The sequence below is a fragment of the Andrena cerasifolii genome, chromosome 13 (assembly GCF_050908995.1).
Source record: "Andrena cerasifolii isolate SP2316 chromosome 13, iyAndCera1_principal, whole genome shotgun sequence".
In the NCBI taxonomy this organism is placed as follows: Eukaryota; Metazoa; Arthropoda; class Insecta; order Hymenoptera; family Andrenidae; genus Andrena; species Andrena cerasifolii.
The window spans coordinates 6,976,889-7,000,043 of NC_135130.1; the positions used below are offsets into that span (position 1 = coordinate 6,976,889).

The following is a 23,155-nucleotide window of genomic DNA, read 5'->3' on the forward strand; positions in this document are numbered from 1 at the left end:
AAACGCGGGCGAACGGTGTGTGGCGCGTGCGTTTCCCGCGAATTCACGCGACTCTCTTATGTTCCAGGTCAGAACGACATCAAGAAGCTGCGCAGGGAGAACGAGCAGCTGCGCAGGGAGATATGGAGCCTCAGGGACGAGTACGACAAGCTCGAGGAGATCCTGAAGAGGCAGAAGAGCCGCGAAGAAAGCGAAGATTACGACGAGGTAATTGTTGGGTAATTTATGTGCGAGCGATAGGTGTGCTGATGTCTTCAGCTCTTTCATCAAAAGTGAACTCTTGTAACGACCTAACCTAAAACTTTCACGTAAGAGTAGCAGGAGCTAAGCAATAGTCCCCCATTTCATTCGATGAGACCTAACCCACGACCTAGCCCAACTTGCACAGGCAGCCAGAATTTCGCAAATTGTCTGTTCCAGGATCACACCGACGAGGATGACGGCCTGCAGTCGGATTACTCGTTCGAGGAGGAGGAGGACGTCTGCGACGAAGACGAGGACACCCAGGACGCCTGCAAGAGGATGAACAAGTCAGAGCAGCTCGAGAACGCGGAGAACCAGAAGATTTCCACGGAGAAGATGAACAGCAGCCTGCACAGGCTGCACGTGGACTTCGATGATCTGTCGGTGGTCGACGAGGAGGAGGAATTGAAGAAGGATAAGGAGAAGGTGTCCTCGGAGGATGGGCAACAGTCCAAGGAAGAGAAAAGCCCTCCGCCGATACTCAAACCTAGACATCTCCACGAGAACATCCCCTTCTACCCTGGCACCTACGAACCGCCCACTGCGCTCAACAGTTCCAACTACTACAGTGATTGCCCCTTCAAGTTCCCAAGCACTGCCAACCTGATGATGCCCTCTGAGACGACAGGAATGCTTTCTTCGCCATGTACAAGGCTGCACACCGACCCGCTCCTTTCACTTCCATTTCTATCTGGCCCAGACATGGACGAGCAGATGTTGCACGCGCCACCTGCCGGCTGGCAGAACAATATCGTGCTTCCTCAGAAACAGGCCACGCAGTTTGGGCCTGCCGAGCTTGGAGTCCCGCCAGGGATGCAGGCGTTTGGGGGTGTCCATCAGGAGCATACGAAGCAGCAGCAGCTAGTGCCAACAACCAGTGGGTACTCCAACTATCCAACCATGCTTCAGAGGAGGAACGTTGGTCTGAAGCAGTCCGGAGGTCTGTTCGACACAAACCCATTTGGTGGATCCAATACTGAGAGGATGGTGACTGAGAATGGCTGGGGGTTGGATGTAGACTCGTCCAGCTCGAAGGATATGAAGGGTCAGAGTGATTCGAAGAAGAAGGACGCAGAGGGAAGCTTTGAAAAGCCCAGGCACTTTTTCGCGCCACTGCCATCGAAGCTGAAGAGGCAAGGGGAGCAGTCGTCGCCAACGATCAGCCATTTCGAGACCGCCACCAGCTCCAGCAGCGGCAAGACCGAGTCCACTGTGGTCTCCAAGAGTCATTACATGCTTCAGAAGGGGTCAGCTGACGTGTACGTGAACGGAGCAATCCCGTTCGAGGAGACTATCTACAGGAGCAAGCCTGAGCAGAGGACGTTCCTTAGCACTGAGAACTTGCTGATCACCGATGATAAATCCAGCGCAGGCAATCAGCTGACGAAGTCCATGTCCTGTCAGGACCTGGCCAGCGACTCCCAGAACCCCTCCATCGACCAAGCTGAAGGAATACAGCAGATGCTGACTCAGAGCGACAACACCCTGGACACCACTACAGACATCAAGCCCTTCAAATCCCACATCAGCGTGACTCTGAGGAAGCCTCGTCTGAAGCAAGCAGCTAGCCCAGAGACTCCTGAGATCCCCAAGCTGCCCTCCATAGACTACCGCCTCTTCAAGAACCCTTTCCTCCGGACGTTCGACCCAACCTGCGGCTACGTAGACCAGAACAACGTGACGAGGCCCCTGTCGGTCCAAGTGAACGACGACAGTCTCTGCTACTACCCACCACAGCCTGACGCGGCAACCTTCCACCGCGGGGTCCACCCAGGCGACAGATACAAGCCAACCCAGACCGACCAGAGTCGCCTGCTGATCCCTTCCACTCAGTTAACTAACGGGAAAGTGGTGTCACCACCTAGTAAGCACGAGATCCAGGTGACGTCCTTCGAGAAACCGAGCCCGCACACGCTGATCGGCCCTCCGAACCCGTATGAGTTCAACACCCTGCGAAGGCTGAACGCCAATCCCTATCTGCAGAGCCAGAACCTGTACCAGAACATGCCGTTCGCGCCGAGAGGCAACTTGTACCCGCAGAGGGGCATGATGTTCTACGACAGCCTGGCACTGAAGGTGCCAGTGCAGACGCAGACCTCCATAGACGGGGACTCCCATCACGAGGACGAGCAGACGTTGTCGCACGAGGAGAGCGCGCCTAGCACCCCCAGTGGCCAGTGTCGGCGGAGATTGGCGAGGAAGGAAAAGAGCAACCTGGCCAAGGATGCGAAGACTCTGTCGCCAGCAGCCCAGAGGAGGTTGAAGAAGCAGAGTAGCGTCACGTCGTCCGAGGTGCCAGAGTCGCCTGGCAAGGCTGCTAGGAAGAGGCACAGGAGGCTCAGTATTACTACCACCACCACCTCCGAGGGTCAGGAGGACAAGCACGGTAGCAGATCGTCCTCGTCGGGCCAGGACTCGCCCAAGAAGGACCAGGTGAGGAGGGTGTCCTTGTACTTCAACGCCAAGAAGAGGCCGTCCCTGGCGTCCGTTAAGACTGCCAGGAGCGGGAGTCTGGAGATCTCCAAGGAGAAGGACTTGGCCAACAGCTCGGAAAGGGAGAGGACCAACTCTGTCAGCAGCAGGGAGATCGCTGGCGCTAAGTCAAGGAAGACTAGCACCAGCAGCGGAAACTTGCCTTGGTGCGCCTGCTGGGGCAACGGGTGCCTTTAGTGGTAGGTGGCTTCAGCAGTAGACGTTGGGTTTATTTGACTGTTCGAAGTTTATTCCAGTTAAGTTACGCGACATGATGAACGGTTGAGTTTATGGGGTGGTTGGTGTTAGCTCTGAGGAACTGAATTGGCGTGGGGCTGCTGACCAGTGACCAATGTGGAACGAGTCTCTGATATTAGAGATTTGATCAGAATCATGAACTCGAAGTGCACCTAGTTCCAGAAGAATGCTCGACTAGGGTGCCAACTGTGAAGCTTAGGAACCTGATAAAAGTTGAACTGTACAGTGAACAGGAAGGGACTTGGAAAATTGATGGATAATGCAGTGCAGACACGAGTTCCATAAAAATGGAGTGCCGAGTTGCTCAGGGAATCTCGCAGGGTTAGCTTCCCCAGATATCGCTGAGCGAGTGATCAGAAGTTTGAGTGCCTGAATGAAATATCAACGGCGCATCGATGTACTCCGTGGAGGAGCCGTATCGACCTTCACCACAAGCCGTAAAAGGAACCGCTGCAGCCAATAGCGGGGGTCGTAAAAGTAGCTGCGACAGAAACAGGACACTATAAACCTGTTACTGCTCAGACGACGGTGTGCGACAACCGTGGTGGTACCTGCCAGGAATAGGTCTGCTGTCGATATTCGAGGCAGGACGTGGGTCGAATTAAATTTTCGTAATTAATATTTAACTAGGAGACCCTCAGCTGGTCGGCATGATGAAACTTCTACGAACTGCGATAGAACTCCGGTGTCTCACCGACCAGAAGCTTATATTCTTCCCGCGGAGGACTATCAAGTGGAATACAGTTTTAATCGTTACCTAGTTGCTAGACTAACTCGGCTGGAGCTCCGTACAGTGACGCTAGGGGACGATCATTCGTGCATTTAAACGTTAATACGATCGTGTACATATTAGCATTAAATTAAGTTCGTAATATGTTGTATATTTTTCTGTAGCTGTTCATACTCGTGCGCTCTGATTCCTCTCGGTTTTAAATTCCGCGAAGAGAGGAGATACGATAATTGGGCACTTTTGCAACGGCTTCGTGGTTTATGTTGAATAAAATTAATTCCTCGGATGCTTCTTCGTTGTAACCTGCTTTTCATTATTCGAAAATCCTTACAAATTGATACAAATCGCTTGAGACTTCAATAATGGCCAGCCGCGCAAAGATGGGATATTATTGCAGACAGCGGCGCGTACTTAGGGGGCGAGTCATTCATTCCCCTCGATAATTCATCGAATTATTGATTATTCTATGCAACTTATTCCAACGGGACCATTTATTAATGGCTCCGTCGAGGGTGGAGCTTAAAGGCAAAGTTCGCGAGCATCTTCCGCGTAAACTTCTCAAGCGTTCCGTTCCCATTATTCCCCACCCTCGCACCCCCCCGAAAGGGTGTGCAACGGGAAGAAACTTAAAGAAATCGGGAGGGTAGGGCCGTTCGAGCAAATCGAACGCACTTATAATTAAACGCGCCGCGTTTTTGTACCACGCGTTGAGGGAAACTTTCAGAGCGATGAGGGGGGACGATGGGGGAAAGAAGGGGTGGGATCTGTTGAAATCTTTGTAACTCGCGGTGAATGTGGTCGGCTACCTCCATGACTAATGGAAATAATGCTTTTGAAGTTTTTTGCTTGGGGTGCTGCATTTTGTCGAACACTGCTTTAGTGGACTTCACCCTTAATTTTAATTTCTACTATAAGGATATACCCTTCGAGTCTAAAGGAATATTAGGGAATACCACTATATGTATAAAACCGCTCAAAAAAAAATTCAAAATTCGAAGCAGCCTATTCTAGGCAATTCCCAATTACTAATTCCACAAATACCCCGCAATACTCCCACGTAATATAAAATTCCCAAACACCCTCGTTCTCCCTAAAAAAAAATTAAACCCCGGAAATAGGTCGCAGGAAATTCTCTGAAACTACCCCACACCGATTTTCGGTAAAATCAAGAAGACACCGCTCATTGGAGATGCAAAAAGACACCCTTCCATGAACTTCACCTTGCACTCTCACAGCCTGCCAGTGTTCGATGCAAAATGGAGGCTGCATCGTTGCACAATGGCCGTGGGCGTAAAGCTTTCAGCTTGAAAACGGTCGCGTGGATAAGGCGCTAGCAGGTTGCAAGGGTGTCAACGTCGAGTGGGGGGGCGTCGGGGGTAGGGTTCATGGACCAGACTGGCGCAATTAAAATGCAAATTATCTCTTTTCGCGCGGCCATATTTCCGGAAGAGAGGGAGCCCGCTGCCAGCTACCCCACGCCGTTGCCGATTAACTTGGAACTAATTTACGGAGACGACTCCGCCAAGTCAGAGGAGACGTTTTGTCTCGGCGCAGATAGAGCCGCCCACGTTAATACGGGCTAACGTCATTTGCAAATGTCAGTCGGGGCCAGTTTCTTCGCTCCCGGCACGACTCTCCTTCCGCCTCTTCGGCGACACAGGGCGAACCTACCCTCCGGAGCTTTCACGCTCGTCGGAGCCCGCGTGTGAGATTAAACCGGCGGGATCTGTAGGATACAAAGGCCACGCTGGAGCTCAGATCTGCTTCTGTCCATGTGTAGAATCGTCGCGGAGCTGGGAAAATGGTGACTGGAAAATTGACGGGGTTGAACGGTGTGTGGTGGTGGTTTCGGGGTGGCAGGAATGTGGAATTTGATTCTGGGCCTTTTAGTGAATTGCGGGGATAACAATGCTGATGTCTCGTTGCTTTGAATAAATAGTAATTGGTCAGGATTAGGTTTGATTTAAGATACCCACCCTTGTGTCCAAGATGAATTTCCTCAATTAAAAAAAAGGTACACTGTCCTAAAGATACACTGATTTGACAAATGCGAGGTAACATTGCTGATGCTTGATCGCTTTGAATAAATAGTAATTGATCTCAGTTAGATTTGGGTTAAGGGAACTCCTCACCTTAACGGACGAAAAATGATGCGAAATTTGGAAATTTTTTAAAACAAAACCGTTAAATATATTTACTTCCAGCTTTGTGGTTTTATTTGGCAATCTTTGGAGAATATGAAAAAAAATTGTATGCAAAAATAGTGGTTATCTCCGGAGTTATAGTGCTTCAAATAGAGCGCCGTACAAAAGTCATATGCGCATGGTTAGCATAAAATCAGCTACTCGATTTCCGCAGAAAATTCGCTGGTCTTTTAAGTCGCAAAAGTGTAATTTTGCAAAAACCGACTTAGCTTTAGTAACAGCGAGAATGGGACATCTACTGAAGATACATACCAAGTTTTAAGTAAATCGGGTGATTGGCTTTCGAGATATCATGGTAACCAATTAAAAAAACATCGTTTTGAGAAAAACGCGTTTAAAGTTTTAGGTACCGATTTTTTTAATTAATTTCGTTTAAAATGTTGTCTAAATATGTACAAATATAGGCATAAAATTTTCAATTAATATAATTTCAGGGTTTCTCTTAAAAAATATCCCTAATATCGCGCTCCTTTTCAGGCTGTCAAATTAGGGAGACCCCTTAAGTCCCCTTAAGTCCCCTTAAGACCCCTGCTTTGGAAAAGGAAGCTACGGTTGCCAATGCCTGATGGCTTTGAATAACTAGTAAATGGTCCTGGTTAGGTCCATTTTAGGATATCGATGGCTTAGTGCACAAATATTGTATATCTACATTTAGCGTATTAGAGAAAAACAGGAAACAGGTTTAAAGATGCAATGGTACATACGAACCAGAGACATCACTGAGAAAAAAAATTATTTTTGACAAATTTACGAAGTAGATATAAATGCGATTTTTATACAGCATAAAGAAACAGTCGAGAACTATTAATTGCATATAAAAAGTCAAATTTCATAAAGAGTTGATACAATATTTGTGCACCAAGCCATCCAGATGGACCTACACTCCAAAATGGAACTAACGCCACTGATGCTTGATTGCATTGTATAATTACTGCTCGATCATTTGCCTAGTTTCTTTATACCCCTGAATTGCTTTACTTCCAAGCCCAGCAATCATGCAACGAAACAGGCCCACTTTCAGTCCTTAATTAATTAACGACCTGCTTGGAGTATACGGTAATCGAGCAGCAGTATCCAAGAACCGTTTATCGTTCGCTCACAGAGAAGGCCTGACTGCACGCCTAGCTCGATATCACGCGATACACCCGAGATTACCGAATGGGAATGCTACTCGACCCCATGAATTCTAATTAAAAGCCTATCGTAAGTGTTTATAGCCAGGCGACGGGGACGAAGTCCGCTGTTAAAACGGGCGTTAAGATAATCAGGCTTAATTACGCACCTCGTGATTCCTTCGCGAATCTGGTCGATGGGAGCGGACCTAGTGGCGCCAACATTCGCGCGGACTTGGAGGGATGCATAATTACCTGAAAACAGAGAAGTACGGGTTAGTACAGCGTTGTATATTATTATTACATCTTTATGTACCTGATTCTGTGGGATATCTGGTATGAAGCTTGCATTCATGGACTAATACAGTCTAATTACACTTCTAAAACAACTGTTATAAAGGAGGAGTACTTAGATACAGGTACGAGACCATTTAGAAAAATTTCAAAGTAAAATGCAGTTACACATTCCATGGAATATCAAATTACATATTACACTAATGTCTCTCTAATTAATTTTATTATATCCTGATTGGAATTAACAAACGAGTGTTTCGGTTATCTAAGCTGGTTCCAAAGCCTCCAGTTTTCGTTCCCAGCTTAATATTTCATGCTAAGCAACCAAGCTGGAGTTCAGGTGCTCAGCACAGTGATCAGCAGTGGCGAAGCGCGAAATTACGCGGGGAACGTAATAAAGCTTCCAGTTTCGGCTGGACCCTCCCTCGGATACGGGGATAGACGTATCGCTGAAGAGAAAGAACAATGAAACTGGCAAGGGTAATATGGAGTAACGGAGGAAAACATAACTAGGGGGAGGGAGAGATGCCCGCGAGCTCGGGGAACGCAAAGTGTTTGAAATTTCTTTGGCGAGAAACTTGCGAGCGCGTCCATCTGCCGTTTTTATCGGAGCCAGAAGAGCCCAGGAACCTTCGCCGGAATATTTTCTCCACGGCGAAACTTCCGTCGAGCAATTTCGGAATTTTTCCCGCTGCAGTTTGTTCCCGCCCACTAAAATCTCGCGGACTCTTCCCAGCGGTGCTTGCTTTTTTAAAGGTTATTGGACGTTGCTGAGAGTTTATGGTAATTTGTATGCTGCGAGGGAATCTTTGCACTTTGGTATGCTATTGCAGTTTGATATCTCTTATCACTATTTTTTTATCTGTTTTAGTCTTCTTTACTGAGAGACTGATGTTGTGCTGTAGTTCTTGTAGAAGAATATTTTAATAAAAATACAGCTTTTTCAAGTAACAGAATATTTCTATATTATAATATTCTGTTGCACTAGTTATTGAGATGAGAAGTTTTTATTTTCATTTTTGAAATTTAGAAATATTAATATTAATAACATTTATATTAATATTAATATTTCTAAATTAATATTAATAACATTTATATTAATATTTCTAAATTAATATTAAAAACATTTATATTAATATTTCTAAATTAATATTAATAACATTTATATTAATATTAATATTTCTAAATTCATATTAATAACATTTATATTAATATTAATATTTCTAAATTAATATTAATAACATTTATATTAATATTAATATTTCTAAATTAATATTAATAACATTTATATTAATATTAATATTTCTAAATTAATATTAATAACATTTATATTAATATTAATATTTCTAATTTAATATTAATAACATTTATATTAATATTAATATTTCTAAATGAATATTAATACCATTTATTTTAACATTACTATTTATATTTTTTGATTTGCATCAAACGTGCACCAAACAATGAAGAATTTTTCTTTACGTATATTACATGTCATAACTCAAAAAGTGTCCAAAATGGAGCTGCTCCCCTTCTGCTGCAAGTTCCTCAATAATTGTACCTGCACTACTTTCTATCTGGAACTTCACTGAAAATTAAATTGAAAAAGTAGTACAAGAAGATCGATAAAAAATCACACCAAGTCCCGACTATTTATTAAATTCATTATAAACAAAAAACTATATCCCATTGCAGAACGATAGCCTTCCGAGAAAACACTCCCAGAAGTTCGCGTCTCGTTTGAACGCTGCTGACGAAAGCTCGATCCCCGATCGATTCATATCGCGCAAGCAGGGTTACCGTAGTAACTTCGGAAAGCTGGGAGCTCTCCTGCCAAACGTAATTTCCTCAGACAGCGAGAGGGCGATACGCGTCGCAATTCGATAGCGCGGGAGGAACATCTCGCCGAGCTTTTCGACTTTTATCGCTGGATGCTTGGCACTCAGTTTCAAATTTCCTGCAATACGGGCAGCGCGCGGGGAGGGAGTGCTCGAGAAGAAAGTAAGCGGATCCAACTGCGGGAAATGAAAAAAGGAGAGTCGAGGAACTTCCTCCAAGTGTGCTGAAGCGTCGAAATCCACTACTCCGATCGGATCGAAACGCCGTGTCGTTCGAGAGAAGTTAATCGTCGAAGTTCGTCGTTAGCATCCCTCCGAGAATCGAGCTAGATTCTCACCCACCCACCCCGCTGGGAATCAGCCTCCCCCGATGCTAAGAAAATGTTTTCATCTCGCGACGATAACACCTTATGGTTGCAGAGTTTCTATCTTCGTAATATCCCCGTTGTAAGGTTCGAATAAAATGCGAGCAATGGAGTATTTAGGGTAAATTGAAATTCTACTTTGTAAAGTGTGAAATAAAATTGTATGGAAGGTCAGGGAAGTATGGAAGGCTGGAAATTTAATTTTTATAGAAATCTAGGGTCTGTTTAGAACGGAAGAAAATTAAATTCTTCGAGGTCTTTAATTTTTATCTTTGCGTCTCTTATTTATAGAAGTACAGATGTTTCGAAGCATTGCTGGGAATTGGGATTTCCAAATATGCTTTCTAATTCCTTTGGATGGTAGACTATTATGCAGACAGAAGCGCCATGATGAATTCGTTCAACTCGGTAATGGAGTCACGTAAATGCATCCACACGCGAGTGCGTCAGCGAGCGACGAGTATGCTCGACAGAGCTCACGAGACATAAATGCCGCAGGGGCAGAGACGTTCCCCGTGTCTAATTTTGTTCCGCGGCAGAGGCACCGCTAAAAAGAGTGTCGAACCGCTTAAAACTACTCCGGAAATGGGAATTCTTCTCGCGTGTGCTCGTTAATGGACACGGCCCACGTGCAATGGCCCCTTCTCGAGTGTTTTGTCAATCCTGTCACTTCTGAAAAGCGCTCGAGCCGGCACGAAAATACCCCTACCCATCGACTGCTCTTTTGCATTCCGGCGCTCCGAAACGGCGATCGCACTGGGACAGAATTCGCTGGAACCTTTGACAATCGCGTGCGGTTAATGTTAGCCCGTTGTTTGGCATGAAAATGGGTTGAAATTGAGGGGCTTTGCAGCGGAAGTCGTGGCGTCTGTAATTTTGGAGCTGAGGTTGTGTTTGTGGCGAATTGTGAGTGGTATGAGGTGAATTTGGAATGAGTTGCATGCTCACGAATTGTATTAACCGTGAGTTGCAATGCTCAAGGATTGCCATTACCAAGAGTTGCAATCACCACGAGTTGCAATACTCGCGAGTTGAAATTTAAGTTAGTTGAAATTTAAGTGAGTTGCAATATTCACGTGTTGAAATTTAAGTGAGCTGCAATACTCACGAGTTGAAATTTAAGTGAGCTGCAATACTCACGAGTTGAAATTTAAGTGAGCTGCAATACTCACGTGTTGAAATTTAAGTGAGCTGCAATACTCACGGGTTGAAATTTAAGTGAGTTGCAATACTCGCGAGTTGAAATTTAAGTGAGTTGCAATCACCACGAGTTGCAATACTCGCGAGTTGAAATTTAAGTGAGTTCCAATCACCACGAGTTGTAATACTCACAAGTTGAAATTTAAGTGAGGTGCAATACTCACGAGTTGAAATTCAAGTGAGTTCAAATCACCACGAGTTGCAATTCCCACGAGTTAAAATTAAAGTGAGTTTCAATCACAACGAGTTGAAATTGTAGTGAGTTGCAATCACCACGAGTTGAAATTAAAATGAGATGCAATCACCAGGAGTTGCAATACTCACGAGTTAAAATTAAAGTAACTTACAAAACTCACGAGTTGCAATTCCTACGAGTTAAAATTAAAGTGAGTTTCAATCACAACGAGTTGAAATTGTAGTGAGTTGCAATCACCACGAGTTGAAATTAAAGTGAGTTGCAATCACCACGAGTTGAAATTGAAGTGAGCTGGAATCACCACAATTTGCAATACTCACAAATTGAAATTGAAGTGAGTTGCAACCCCACGAGTTTGCAACCTCCTTGAGTTACAATACCCCCGAGTTGCAACCACCCCAAACTACAACACCCTCGACTTGCAACCGAGTTGACCCTAAAATGGCACCGACTCGCAGTTCCAACAAATTCCACTCGAAACAACCAAGAATCGCCAACCCGCAACTCACCCATCACCCAACTCCACCGTCCCCCCTTCTCCCCAACCCGATCCTCCCCTCAGCCTTCAACCTCCGATCCCAAGTCACACTCCTCTGCAACCGCAACTCACCCAGCCCTCCTCGCCGAAATAAATCCCCCCGCCTCCACGGACTCTCGGCATCGTGTCTAATCATAGAAAGCACTCTCGCAAATCGTTCAACCGGTGCCCACACGTGACACGATCCTCTCCCGTCGCTGTCCAGCCGAGAGGACGCAGCTGCCGCCGTCCCATCCCGATCGGGATCTCCTCGGTTATTGTATCAAATGCATAAATCTCCGCTTTATTGCTGCTATATGCAAAGCAGGACGAATCCTCCGGAACCGACCAAGGCTCGAGGATCCTAAGAATAATGCATTCCTTCGTAGATCGATGCCCGGTCCCTCTCCCCTCCCTTCCCTCTTCGCGGAAGCCTTTCAGGCGAAACGGCGCGCGAAAGAGCGACAGCCCGATACCGGTGTGGGCTTATTTAATTTGGAGGACCGGTCGGCCTCACCAGTTGTTTGCAGAACGATCGTTAACGCTGATTTATACGCTCATTCGTTTCCAACGATGAGCGCCTGGCCCCCCACTCCGCTGTCCATCGCACGCACGCGCACGAAAATACGCGCGATTCGGGGACACGTGTTCCCCTGTGAAAGTCAGGCCAGGCTGGTTTGCTAAAAGGGGCTTCGGAAGATCGAACACCGTTTCTGGGAAAAGATTGCTGCTGGAGAACGCTGGGCCAGTAAATTCGCAGCTACGCAGGCTGTTTAAATGTATTAGCACAGCAGGCAGTTTTTTTTTTACTCAATTCGGTTAGCCGTTGGGTGGGGAAGTACCAGTTGGGTACCTTGTGAAGGGGGTTCTGAAAGGATTGAGCAATTTGCAAGATTGCATCTTTAATAATTAACCGACTTCAAAAAGGAGGAGTTTAACAAAAAACCATCTGCAAAGAAATAAAAATGCACTAAAAAGCAAAAGATTGGTTCCCTTATTTAATCTATGGCTCTCATATTTTTTAAATCGGCGCCCCATCATTTGCACTGAAAAAATTATTTTTTACTTTGTAGTGCATTTTTTAAATTTGGTTTTCATTTTTTATGCTACCACTATTTCAGCTTCCTACTATATTAATTTTAATAATGTTGTCACTATTTTCTCATAGGGCCATTAATTTCGTCCCTTCAGTTTCCTAATATATTTCTACTGAAATGTATGAAACTAATGCCGAGGAATAAGCTCAATGACTCTACCAAGAATATGTTACCTAGTGATTTACTATTTCAATACGTCACCAAGTAGTTTTAAAGAACACTATTGGCACTTCTGTCTTTCTAAGCAATGACCTTCACTTTTAATTCCAGAATGATGAATTACATTTCAGAAAATTGGACATTGGTGGCCAGCGTCTCTGTTACGTTTCACTGAGATTAATACCCTCCTTACACTAATTTCTCACGTTCGGAATCCCCTTGGGGAGGGCGATATGGGCGCAGCAGCCAGCGCCGGGATACACGAAAATTAGGTGTCACGAAGCAGCGTGCGGTCGACAAGCCAGGGACGAAGGACGCAAAGGAAGAAAAAGGTGTCCCGGAGACGTCGATGCAGCTCCGCGGGGAGCACCAGCGGCTAAGCAGGAATGAGATACACGGCACGCTGGCGTATCCTGCCAGTATAAAGGCACGGGCTGGCTGTAACGAGTCGTCTATCCAGAGGGCTAGAATTTTCTCCGCGCTCCCAACGAAAGCCCCTCGCTTCGCGATTCCATAAAATCAAGATGCCCTCCCTGGAACCCCCGGGGCTAGAGGTGTCGTTACCTCCGCGATATTCCCTGCTTCAGAAATTTAAATTAACTCACTCGGTTCCTACTGTTCCCCGGCAAAACCCCCCGTTCAACTTCTTACTTGGCTCCAATAAGGGATAGGCACTACTGAAATATTATGACAAACTGAATTCACGTTCTACTTATACGCGCTCCTTTGTGAGCTTCCTCTCCTTTCTGAGCTGGCTAATGTTTAAGACGGGGGTCTCTGCGTCGTTGTTTTAATAGGCGAGGATCGAGGTATTTATAGCAACGGGCAGCAACAAATAATGCAAACGAGGGGAGGGGCCGTCGCGCAAGTTTCGCCGAAGTCTGCACGCGACGGGATTAATTCGATTGCGAGGCTGCAGCCGCCAATTTATCGAGGAACGAAGGCCGCGGCATCGACACGATTAATTTAATTCGACGTTTCGCGGACGCTCGCGGGGCTCCACTCGCGATTTAATTACCTCGGCGCAATAACTTTGCCCACGGGAGATGCGCGCCACGGGCAAACCGACGAGTGCGGCTCTCGTTTCCTGATTTTTTAATAACAGCCGCCGTTAACAGGGATCAGCCAAAATTCCACTTCAACTGCGCCGGTGCTTGCGAAGTGCCATTGGGATTCTTGCGGAATTCTTGAACCGCCATTGAGTTCGATTTGGAGATTTTTTTGCTACTCGAATATGTGGTATAACTTTGTAGGTCGTGCAGGCACACTTTATTATTATTATTATTATTATTATTATTATTATTATTGTTATTGTTATTCATAAACGGGTTAAACCCCTTACATGACAAGTGTACATAACACTTTGTGTATGCATAGATTGAATATGAAAAGAGAAATACAATACATAAATACTTAGTATATCAAAAATATACCTATAAAAAAATGAGAATGGACATGAAAATGATAATGGGAAATGAAAAATGTACAATGAAAATCAGAATGAAAATGGAAATAAAAATAAAAATGAAAATGAAAACTGAAACGGAAATGAAAATGAAAATGGAAATGGAAATGGAAATGGAAATGGAAATGGAAATGGAAATGGAAATGGAAATGAAAATAAAAATAAAAATAAAAATAAAAATAAAAATAAAAATAAAAATAAAAATAAAAATAAAAATAAAAATAAAAATAAAAATAAAAATAAAAATAAAAATAAAAATAAAAATAAAAATAAAAATAAAAATAAAAATAAAAATAAAAATAAAAATAAAAATAAAAATAAAAATAAAAATAAAAATAAAAATAAAAATAAAAATAAAAATAAAAATAAAAATAAAAATAAAAATAAAAATAAAAATAAAAATAAAAATAAAAATAAAAATAAAAATAAAAATAAAAATAAAAATAAAAATAAAAATAAAAATAAAAATAAAAATAAAAATAAAAATAAAAATAAAAATAAAAATAAAAATAAAAATAAAAATGAAAATGAAAATGAAAACTGAAACGGAAATGAAAATGGAAATGGGAATGAAAATAAAAATAAAAATGAAAATGAAAACTGAAATGGAAATGAAAATGGAAATGGGAATGAAAATAAAAATAAAAATGAAAATGAAAACTGAAACGGAAATGAAAATGGAAATGGAAATGGAAATGGAAATGAAAATAAAAATAAAAATGAAAACTGAAACGGAAATGAAAATGGAAATGGGAATGAAAATAAAAATAAAAATGAAAATGAAAACTGAAACGGAAATGAAAATGGAAATGGGAATGAAAATAAAAACAAAAATGAAAATGAAAACTGAAACGGAAATGAAAATGGAAATGGGAATGGAAATGGGAATGGATATGGAATTGGAAACGAAAATGAAAATAGAAAAAAAGTGAAAGTAAAAATATATCATTTAGTTTTAGTCGCGTTCACGTATTACAAATTACAAACTATTTTGATATTCGCAGCTAGTATTCTGTATAATCTCCTCTTTAATACGTCCGCAGATTCATGAAATAAATCAATTGAAGCAGCGTACAAGTTTGCTTGTCGTAGTAGTCGGTTAATAATTATTATTAAATATCATATATTTTACAATATCGGCTCTAAGGGAAATATTTTAACTCACACACGTGGAAAATCTTTCCCCAAGCTTCCTCTGCCCTACCGTTCTCACAGCTACTTTAAAGCCCTCTGAAAGGCTTTCATTCGTTTTTATTCCACTTCAGATATTGGAACTCGTGTGCACATGCAACGCAGAAAATACGAGCTCGCTTTTAAGCAAATTCTCCTTCTGTGCCACGGAGAATTTACTCCAATTACTATAGGCGCATCACCTCATTACGTGTAACATAAAGTAAAGCCGCTGCTGCGATACCAAACAGAAGAGACACCACCTCTCGAAATCATCGATATTCTCCTTTGAATTGCTCTCTTCCGCCCTCCAAGCCCCGCAACCATACTGCACGCCATTACCAATTCAGTATCCGCTCCAAAACGGTCCAAAGTCTGTCCGAAGGGGAGCAAAAAGGAGAAGCCTCGACTCCCAATCCCGCTGAAGAGCAGCGCCGCGAGGGAGCAACCGGTTACACGATTCCCAGAGTCGATCGCGCATTATTCATCGGGCGCATCCACGAATCCCTACACGGGCCTGCCTACCGAGGAATCCTCCGCGACAACGCGGAGAGCGAGGGAGTCGGACGGCTGTCTCGAGATAAATCGAAACGCTCCGGTGGAAGCCCGATAAGCCAGCTAGCTGCGGCCTGATACGTGACATCGTCTTGCACGATTGATTTTTTTCCCCTTTCGTCGTGGAACGGGCCCCCTCGCGTAGGTGCCAGCGCGAAAATGGATTTAATATTTCCATTCGCGGCGCGGATCGATATAAATGCAAATTAGGGCTCGCGGGGAAACGCTCGATTCTTCGTCGAGGAGCAACGGTAGAAGAAGAAGAAGAAGAAGAAGAAGGAACGCGTGGTCGATGAGCCGGGCAGGATTTTCAATCGGCCGTGTCACGCGGACAACGGGATTGCGATTGGAAATGGATTAACGGATTCACAGAGCATCAGCCTACCTACTCTTTTTGGAATGCGACCTGTCCCCACGGCTGTGAATGCTTCCTCTTCGCGGAGGAAGGCAAGAGTGAACTGTTGGTTGAACGTACGACCAGGGTTGCCAGGAAAATCGCGGAGAAAACACGCGCGTGGAGATCACATGACGTCACCAACACAAATATACCCACTACACCGTTATTGCTGTTGGTGTTCCCTTTGTCCTACTACATCACGTACTCTCTATGCCGCCATTAAATCTCTACATGTGGCAACCCTGCGCACGACAGTGGCGCCCACTGGTGGCGCCCACTGGTGGCGCCATCTGTGAGGCTCTGCCCCTCTCTATATGCCGTACGCCGTGCATGTGGGACGCGCAGTGAGCGAGGTAGCCCACTAGTGCCCATGCGCATTGTGGCACAAATTGAGGAGAAGTGTTCCTAAATTCCAGAGCCCAGTTTGAGTGTGTCTGATGCATGGTGATTAGAGTAAGTAGAAGTGAACTGTGATGTTGAAACTGTAATGGGTGGAATCTGAGAGTTTAAACGAACATCAGCATTAAACTAACAATAAGTTTGATTTGGCTTTGACGTGACCGTGATTTTGAACTGGGGAAATGCAATCGCTTTGAAGGGTTCCAACCCCGTAGAATGGACGAGTCTTAGGAGGAATTAATCCTCCGTCGATCTCGGGTGGCCACAGTGTCTCAATTACTCAGACTATGGAGAAATATTACGTAAATTATTGAAGCGCTGGCTAACTTCCAGGAAATGGTAACGAGCCTTTCTGATTCAGCTAGGAACGACAAGAACGGAATTCTTCGGCAAGACGTTGCAGTCGAAATGCATAGCGGGGGATCCTGTGTGTCGCCTTCTCCTGGGAATATCCTGATACAATGGGAAACATTACAAAGCTACGTTACTGTCGTCTGCTCCCTGCTGATAGGGCTAAACCGTGGCTCAGTATCAAATTAACGTTTATGATCGGCCGCCATTCAAATCTGGCTTAAAGCGTTCCGCGCGGCCATATTAGAGCTTCGAATCTGGCCACGTCAGACGCCAAATATAACAATTAACAGCCACCAAAACCGCAAAAATTGCCTGCATAAAGCGCCGGCCACTCTGGCGAATTCGCGAATAGAAATTGGAATACGAGCGCCAAAAACCTCGTTCAAACAAAACAGTGCAGTAGATTTAATTAACGCTCCATTTTATATACACTACGCGGGTCTAGTGACCTCGAAGACTCGTTGCCTGCCCCGACGAATAGGGAAATTGAAATTGCACTGAACCGAAAAAGGAACTAAAATTCATCAAAACAGACAATATTTCCGCCATTCAAACTCTGGGCATGTGTTTATCTATAAAATGGAGAATATCGATTTTTTTTTATTTTTTATAATAATCCACAAGAAATTTTTGAAAAGAATATTTTCTTTTCTCAACCGGCAACATTGAAATCTACTTTACCATAAAGAAAACTACGGGTTGGTTGCTAACAGAAGTTGAATATAAACAGGCGATAGAATTTTACGCACTTTTAAAATGAGTGTTGGACCGCTGCGACACTGGGAGTTAAAGGTTTAGTCACGTTTGGATGAATTGACGCCGCAAGATGACCTCTTTTTCTAGGTAGCGGAAAGCGAATAGGGATTTGCTAAAAGCTTGGTCAGGCATAAAACAACTTCGTCTTGAAATTAACTCGGCACGTTCCCTTCTTCGAGTTCCCAATGGCGCACTAGCACCACCATTCCCCAGCAACCATCCATCACATCGAAACATTCAAGCACATTCCTACTTGCATCTCAGAAAACAAAGTGCCTGAAACAAGTTCCTCTTCGCGCGCAGCGCGCAACAAAATAGCCTGCTTCTATTCTACATCGCACATTACGCGCGCATCCGTGGACAAGGAAACAATTACCATTTCGTGCCGAATGAAAAGTCAGCCACTAGCCCGCCTTGCGAAAGAAGATGCGAAGATTAAATTAACATACGCTGAGTAGAAACGCGTGTAGCCCCCGAAACGAACTTCCAGAGGCATTCAACGTCACGGTGCCTCTAGAGCCCCTTACTGGAAATCGATAGCTGCACCTGGGCTCGACACTCTCAGTCGAAAATCCACTTATTGTTAGGGAAGAGGCGGTAATACACGGGCCGCGATCGCGGTGAGCAAGCATCACGGCGCATTTCCGTCATTTGCATATGCACGCTGCTCGCGGAGGCTGCGGCGCGACAGATAGGCTGACAGGGCCGCTATGAACCGTAGACACGTGGAAAAAGATCCGCGGCACTGAAGCGCATTATACAGAACGAGGTGGCTAAATGTCTCCGCTGCACTCAACGACACGAGCATGCTTCGGGGTAAAGTGTCTCGCCGCTCGAGACGCTCCTCCCCTCTGCAGTCGTTTGCTCGCAGGAACCAAGAACGATGCAAGATATCTAAATCCTTTCACTCTGCAACTGTATTTCTGTAGTAATTCAAGCATACGCTGCGACCTAACCTAGACCTTCGTTATGTGCACGCTCCTCAATTGAGTTGACGCAAAGCTCCGCGCAGAGGGCGCCACTAGCGCATGTACATTTGCTGATTTCGAGGTTAGTGTTTGAACATTTTTTATGCTAAGATTTACTTCTAATATCTTTTTTCTTTTACCAGGTTGGACGTCTTTATAACCTAGCGGATGCGAACCTATTTTTCATATCTACATAATTAATAGTAGCTAAGAATAATAATAGGAACAGAAATTAACAAGTAAAACATGACAAGTGGCACATGTTCTGGTGGCGCCACGGGTGGGAAAAAGTCGCAGTCAGCTTCCCCATGGCTCCAACGTGCACATAACGGGGTCCCACTGACAACGATCAATCCGCCAGGGAAAATGATATTTTCTGACAGGCTTCCTGCGTTTTTTGTGCTTCGCGCTCTGCTAGGAGCTGCCACGAGGGTCTCTACCGACATATTCGGCTCGTCTAACCGCGGAGCCGTGCCCCTGACAAGCATCTCGTGGTGAGAACGCCAGAGACGTTTAGGTGCCTCAGACCCCCGAGGATCCAAGAGGTCGTGGCAGCCACTCGTGCACGTTCGCGCGGGATTACACGATTATACGCATCTGCGGATGAGGTTCGAGAACCACTCGACCGGAATTTTAGCCCTTCCACAGTTGAATACATCGTAATTGGTTCGCGGCGAGACATGCGCCTGCTCTCCAGCCGCGCAACGAGATAATTCGTGGCATGCATCCAGGCTGTCAGATTGCTGGGCGAGCAGCTACATCCTCTGCGCCGATTCAATAAGCTTTTCATAATTGAAATTCGACCCGAACATCGGCGGCACTCGCGGGAGAAAGCTGCTTCGGGGGGAAATGGCGCTAAAGCGGACAGCTGTATTAACTATTAAGCCACCGGCAGAGTTGACATTCCTTTTCTTTAAGCAGGAAAGTTTCTAGACGCTTCCAGAGCAGGAGCCGGCTTCGGAGGTCTCAGAAGCAGCCACCTCTGGTGAATAGGTGTCTCCAGACGCGGGTGAGCAGCGTTTGTACAGCGCTAGCGAAGAAATGCTCGTCATTGGTGGGAGCAGTGACTAAGAGGAAACTTTGATTGGTATTCTAATGAAACTGAATGGGTGGCACTTTGGAGTGTCAGGGAACCTGGAGCTCTCCTATCAGTTGCCCAATTTGATTCAAATCGATCAACTTCGTAGCGAAGATTACATAGTTCTTGAAGGTGTAGTGAAACACTTCATGAATTAAGGATTACTTTGCAGCTGGATGTCCTCGATTACTGTACTCCACGTTGGAACAGTAAAGAGCATCCTTGCTTCCTCCTGTTACGAGAGATTTTAAAGCAGATGGCGCAGTCGCCCATGAATCAGAACGACGATATTCCGACGAAAGAATGACGGGGCATCCCGGCCGCGCTATCAAGATTTGTCCGGACCCCTTTGTCGCGCGGTTAATAACAACGCTGCTAACAGTGGCACAACAATTTGCGGTGAAAATGGCTGGCAATGTAGACGCTCGCGAGGGGACGGGGACGAAGGAGGGCCAGATGACACTCGGGGGAACCACTAAAGTGTTTTCGTGACAAGAGATTTTCGACGTCGGAGAGAAAAGAGGAACAGAAATCCCTGTGGCCCCCCGTCGTACAGGCTGTTACATAAAAGGTCCCCAAAAAGACAAAGTACCTCTGTAATATAAGATGTTCAACTTGGAGATTCTGAAGAGATTTTTGCAAGCTATTTATAACTTTCTGAGTTCGACATAAATTTCTTTATTAATCCTTCGTTTTCGAGAAAAATAAATCCCAACATTGAGTATTATAAATATCCCAAATCAATTTTCTGAAAAAGGTAAAGTCCTACAAAAAAAACTTATTCCACAAATTTGACTCTTCTTTGGAGGGACAATAGATCTCTGCTATTCCATAAATGTTTTCTTCATTCAACCTTCATTATTTTTGCTGCAATTCTGTAACTAGTGAATCGCAGTTTTGTTTACCAGCCCATAGCTCCTGGTTACAACGAAATTGATTCCAATGTTCCTGAGGGAGATATTTCGTCGTTAATAGGGTCCTGTTGCCACTAGTTGTGGTGCAGCCAGTACATCAACACGTGGACACACGCGCGCTCGTTGATAACGGGAACCAAGCCTCGCCGAGGCACGTACGATTCATGGGGTTGCTTACGAGCTCCCTGACCAAAATTCATCCGCCCACGCAACCCTCCCCACCCCTACCTAGACGACTATCCCCCTCATCGAGCGGCAGCAAGACATTTACCGTCGGGATGGCGAAATCACGAGGGTAAAAATAATGGCCGATCATGCTTCCTCCAGGCGCCACCACCTAAAATGTTTTTTTTTCTTATGGTGTCGAGAAGCTGGCCCCTCGGCCAGGGAGCCAGCAGTTTGTACAAGGGTAACTCGAGATTCTCAAAACACTCGGCTGGAGTACCCCGTTACGAAATATCCCGCGTGTGGCTTCTCATTTCTAGCTCTGAGACGCGGTCCAAGTTTAAAAAGATTCGTCCCTCGAACTTCGACGGTTCAGTGCACGCTCAAATGTGTTTCTTTGAGTTGGGATAGTGGTGGAGGACGTAATGCTCTAAATCACTGAAATTGTGAATGTTATTCAACTATTTTTACTTGAATATGAGAATATGGTGTATATTATTTTTTAGTTAATATTATGTGGGAGTAAAATATTGCGTTAGCATTTTTATAATCATAAAGATATTAAAAGTAATATAATAAATATTAAAAAATATTTAAAAAATATTAAAATATATTGAAATATATTTAAAAAATATTAAAATATATTAAAATATATTAAAAATATTAAAAAATATTAAAAATATTAAAAAATATTAAAAATATTAAAAAATATTAAAAATATTAAAAAATATTAAAAATATAAAAAAATATTGAAAATATTAAAAAATATTAAAAAGTTATCTTTTTTTAATTATAGAAATGACTACCAATTAAAGGGAAGATGAATGCCCAAGTACGATCCGCGTTTTCGTTGAAATTAAGGAGCGACCTCCCCTTTTTTAGTCCTCGAGAAATATTCAGAGGGATCTGCACGTTGACAGGGTTAAAATAATCCGCGGTCTGTATTAAAACTGTTGGGTGTAATTAATCCGACCCCCTCCTCCGCGGAGCGTTTGCAACCCCTCAGCGACAGGGTAAAACGCACCCCACCCCCTCGGTAGCCGAGCTCACATTTGACCCGCGGTATGACAGCTTGTCGAGACGGGTTTTTAACGGAGAAAAAAGCTAATTTGACATAGTCGGAGGGCCCGCTCCGCGCCGCGGTCGCGTTTTATTAAAGCGGCGAGGGTGTGCCACTTAAAAAGCGACAAACCGCTGGAATCGCTTTTCTAAACATTGGATTACCGCGAAGAGGAATGTGCACCCACATACTTGTGAATATGGGGTAGCTATGATAAACGTAATATTTAAAAAAAATTCTTGATTTAATTGTGCAACAAAAATCTTGCCGTTTCTTAAAATTTCGATAAACATAAGCAGGCATGATTTGCCGGCTGCATCCTCCATCTGTCCTCACGTTCCTGCAGATAAACGTCGGCAAATCCCCAAGAATACACTACCCCTTTACGCAAACAGGATGGAGCGTAACAAAATTCAAGGCTACGAGGAAACTGCATTAATATAATCATCCTCGAGGACGGGGGACAGGGCTTCGTGGCGCCTGCACGCGCCCCTCCCCCCCCCCTCGCGGGCTTGTAAACGGATTTGCGCTGATAACGTGGCCCAAGTAGACGGATAAGGCCTGCACGTTGGCATTCGACGGGCGTTCGGGATCGAAATTGGCAATAGAACGTGTTCAGAGTACGAAAATTCGGGAAAAACGGGGGAGTCGGGCATTAGCGACGAGGCTAGACGAAGGATGGACGAAGGGGCGCCTTCGCTCCCTCCCCCGGGGGTGAAAAGACGATGTATGAAATATTGTGGAAATTCGCCCTCACCCGATTTCCTTTTGGATTTAATAGAACGCGGAGGAAATGGCTGGCTGATTGGAGTTAATCGTGCGAAAGGAATAGCAGACGATAAGAAAGCAGGGGGAGGGGGGTGCGGGAAGCATGGCCGCCCGAAAAACGAATAAGAATACTGAAAGCGTGCATTAAATTATTTGAAGTTGTTTGGGAGTAAAAAATTGCAGCGGGTGCGATTTTATTACAGCAAACTAAGTCTTCGAGCTGGGTGGAAGTAGGTTTGTCTCAACTTCCAGGGATTTTTCTAATTATGTGCTCGCAAGTGGGCTGAAAATGGCGGGCCTTCAGCTGTAACGATTACATAAATGTAATTACACGCGGCGACGTACTACATGTTCCACTCGTCACCTGGATTCGAGTGAATCGAAGCCTGTAGTGGCCGATCCAGGATCGACGGGGCCTCCG

At 44.5% G+C, this 23,155-nt stretch overlaps 2 protein-coding genes across 10 annotated transcripts in view; one reads left to right on the forward strand and one right to left on the reverse strand.

The window, feature by feature from the left end:
- The window catches only part of LOC143375828 (uncharacterized), a 193,134-nt gene extending 188,791 nt beyond the window's left edge, over positions 1–4,343 (forward strand). For 5 of the 8 annotated variants that reach the window (XM_076825344.1, XM_076825342.1, XM_076825343.1 and 2 more), the window contains 2 exons: positions 68–207; positions 421–4,341. In XM_076825344.1, coding sequence (XP_076681459.1) covers positions 68–207; positions 421–2,913 — 2,633 coding nt within the window. In that variant the 3' untranslated portion in view covers positions 2,914–4,341. Of the gene's footprint in view, positions 1–67; positions 208–420 lie in introns of all 8 variants that reach the window. The other 3 variants (XM_076825347.1, XM_076825348.1, XM_076825349.1) reach the window with 2 other exon arrangements.
- Positions 1–23,155, reverse strand: part of Ror (tyrosine-protein kinase transmembrane receptor Ror) — a 244,867-nt gene that overhangs the window by 186,692 nt on the left and 35,020 nt on the right. The gene's annotated exons all lie outside the window — the stretch shown is intronic.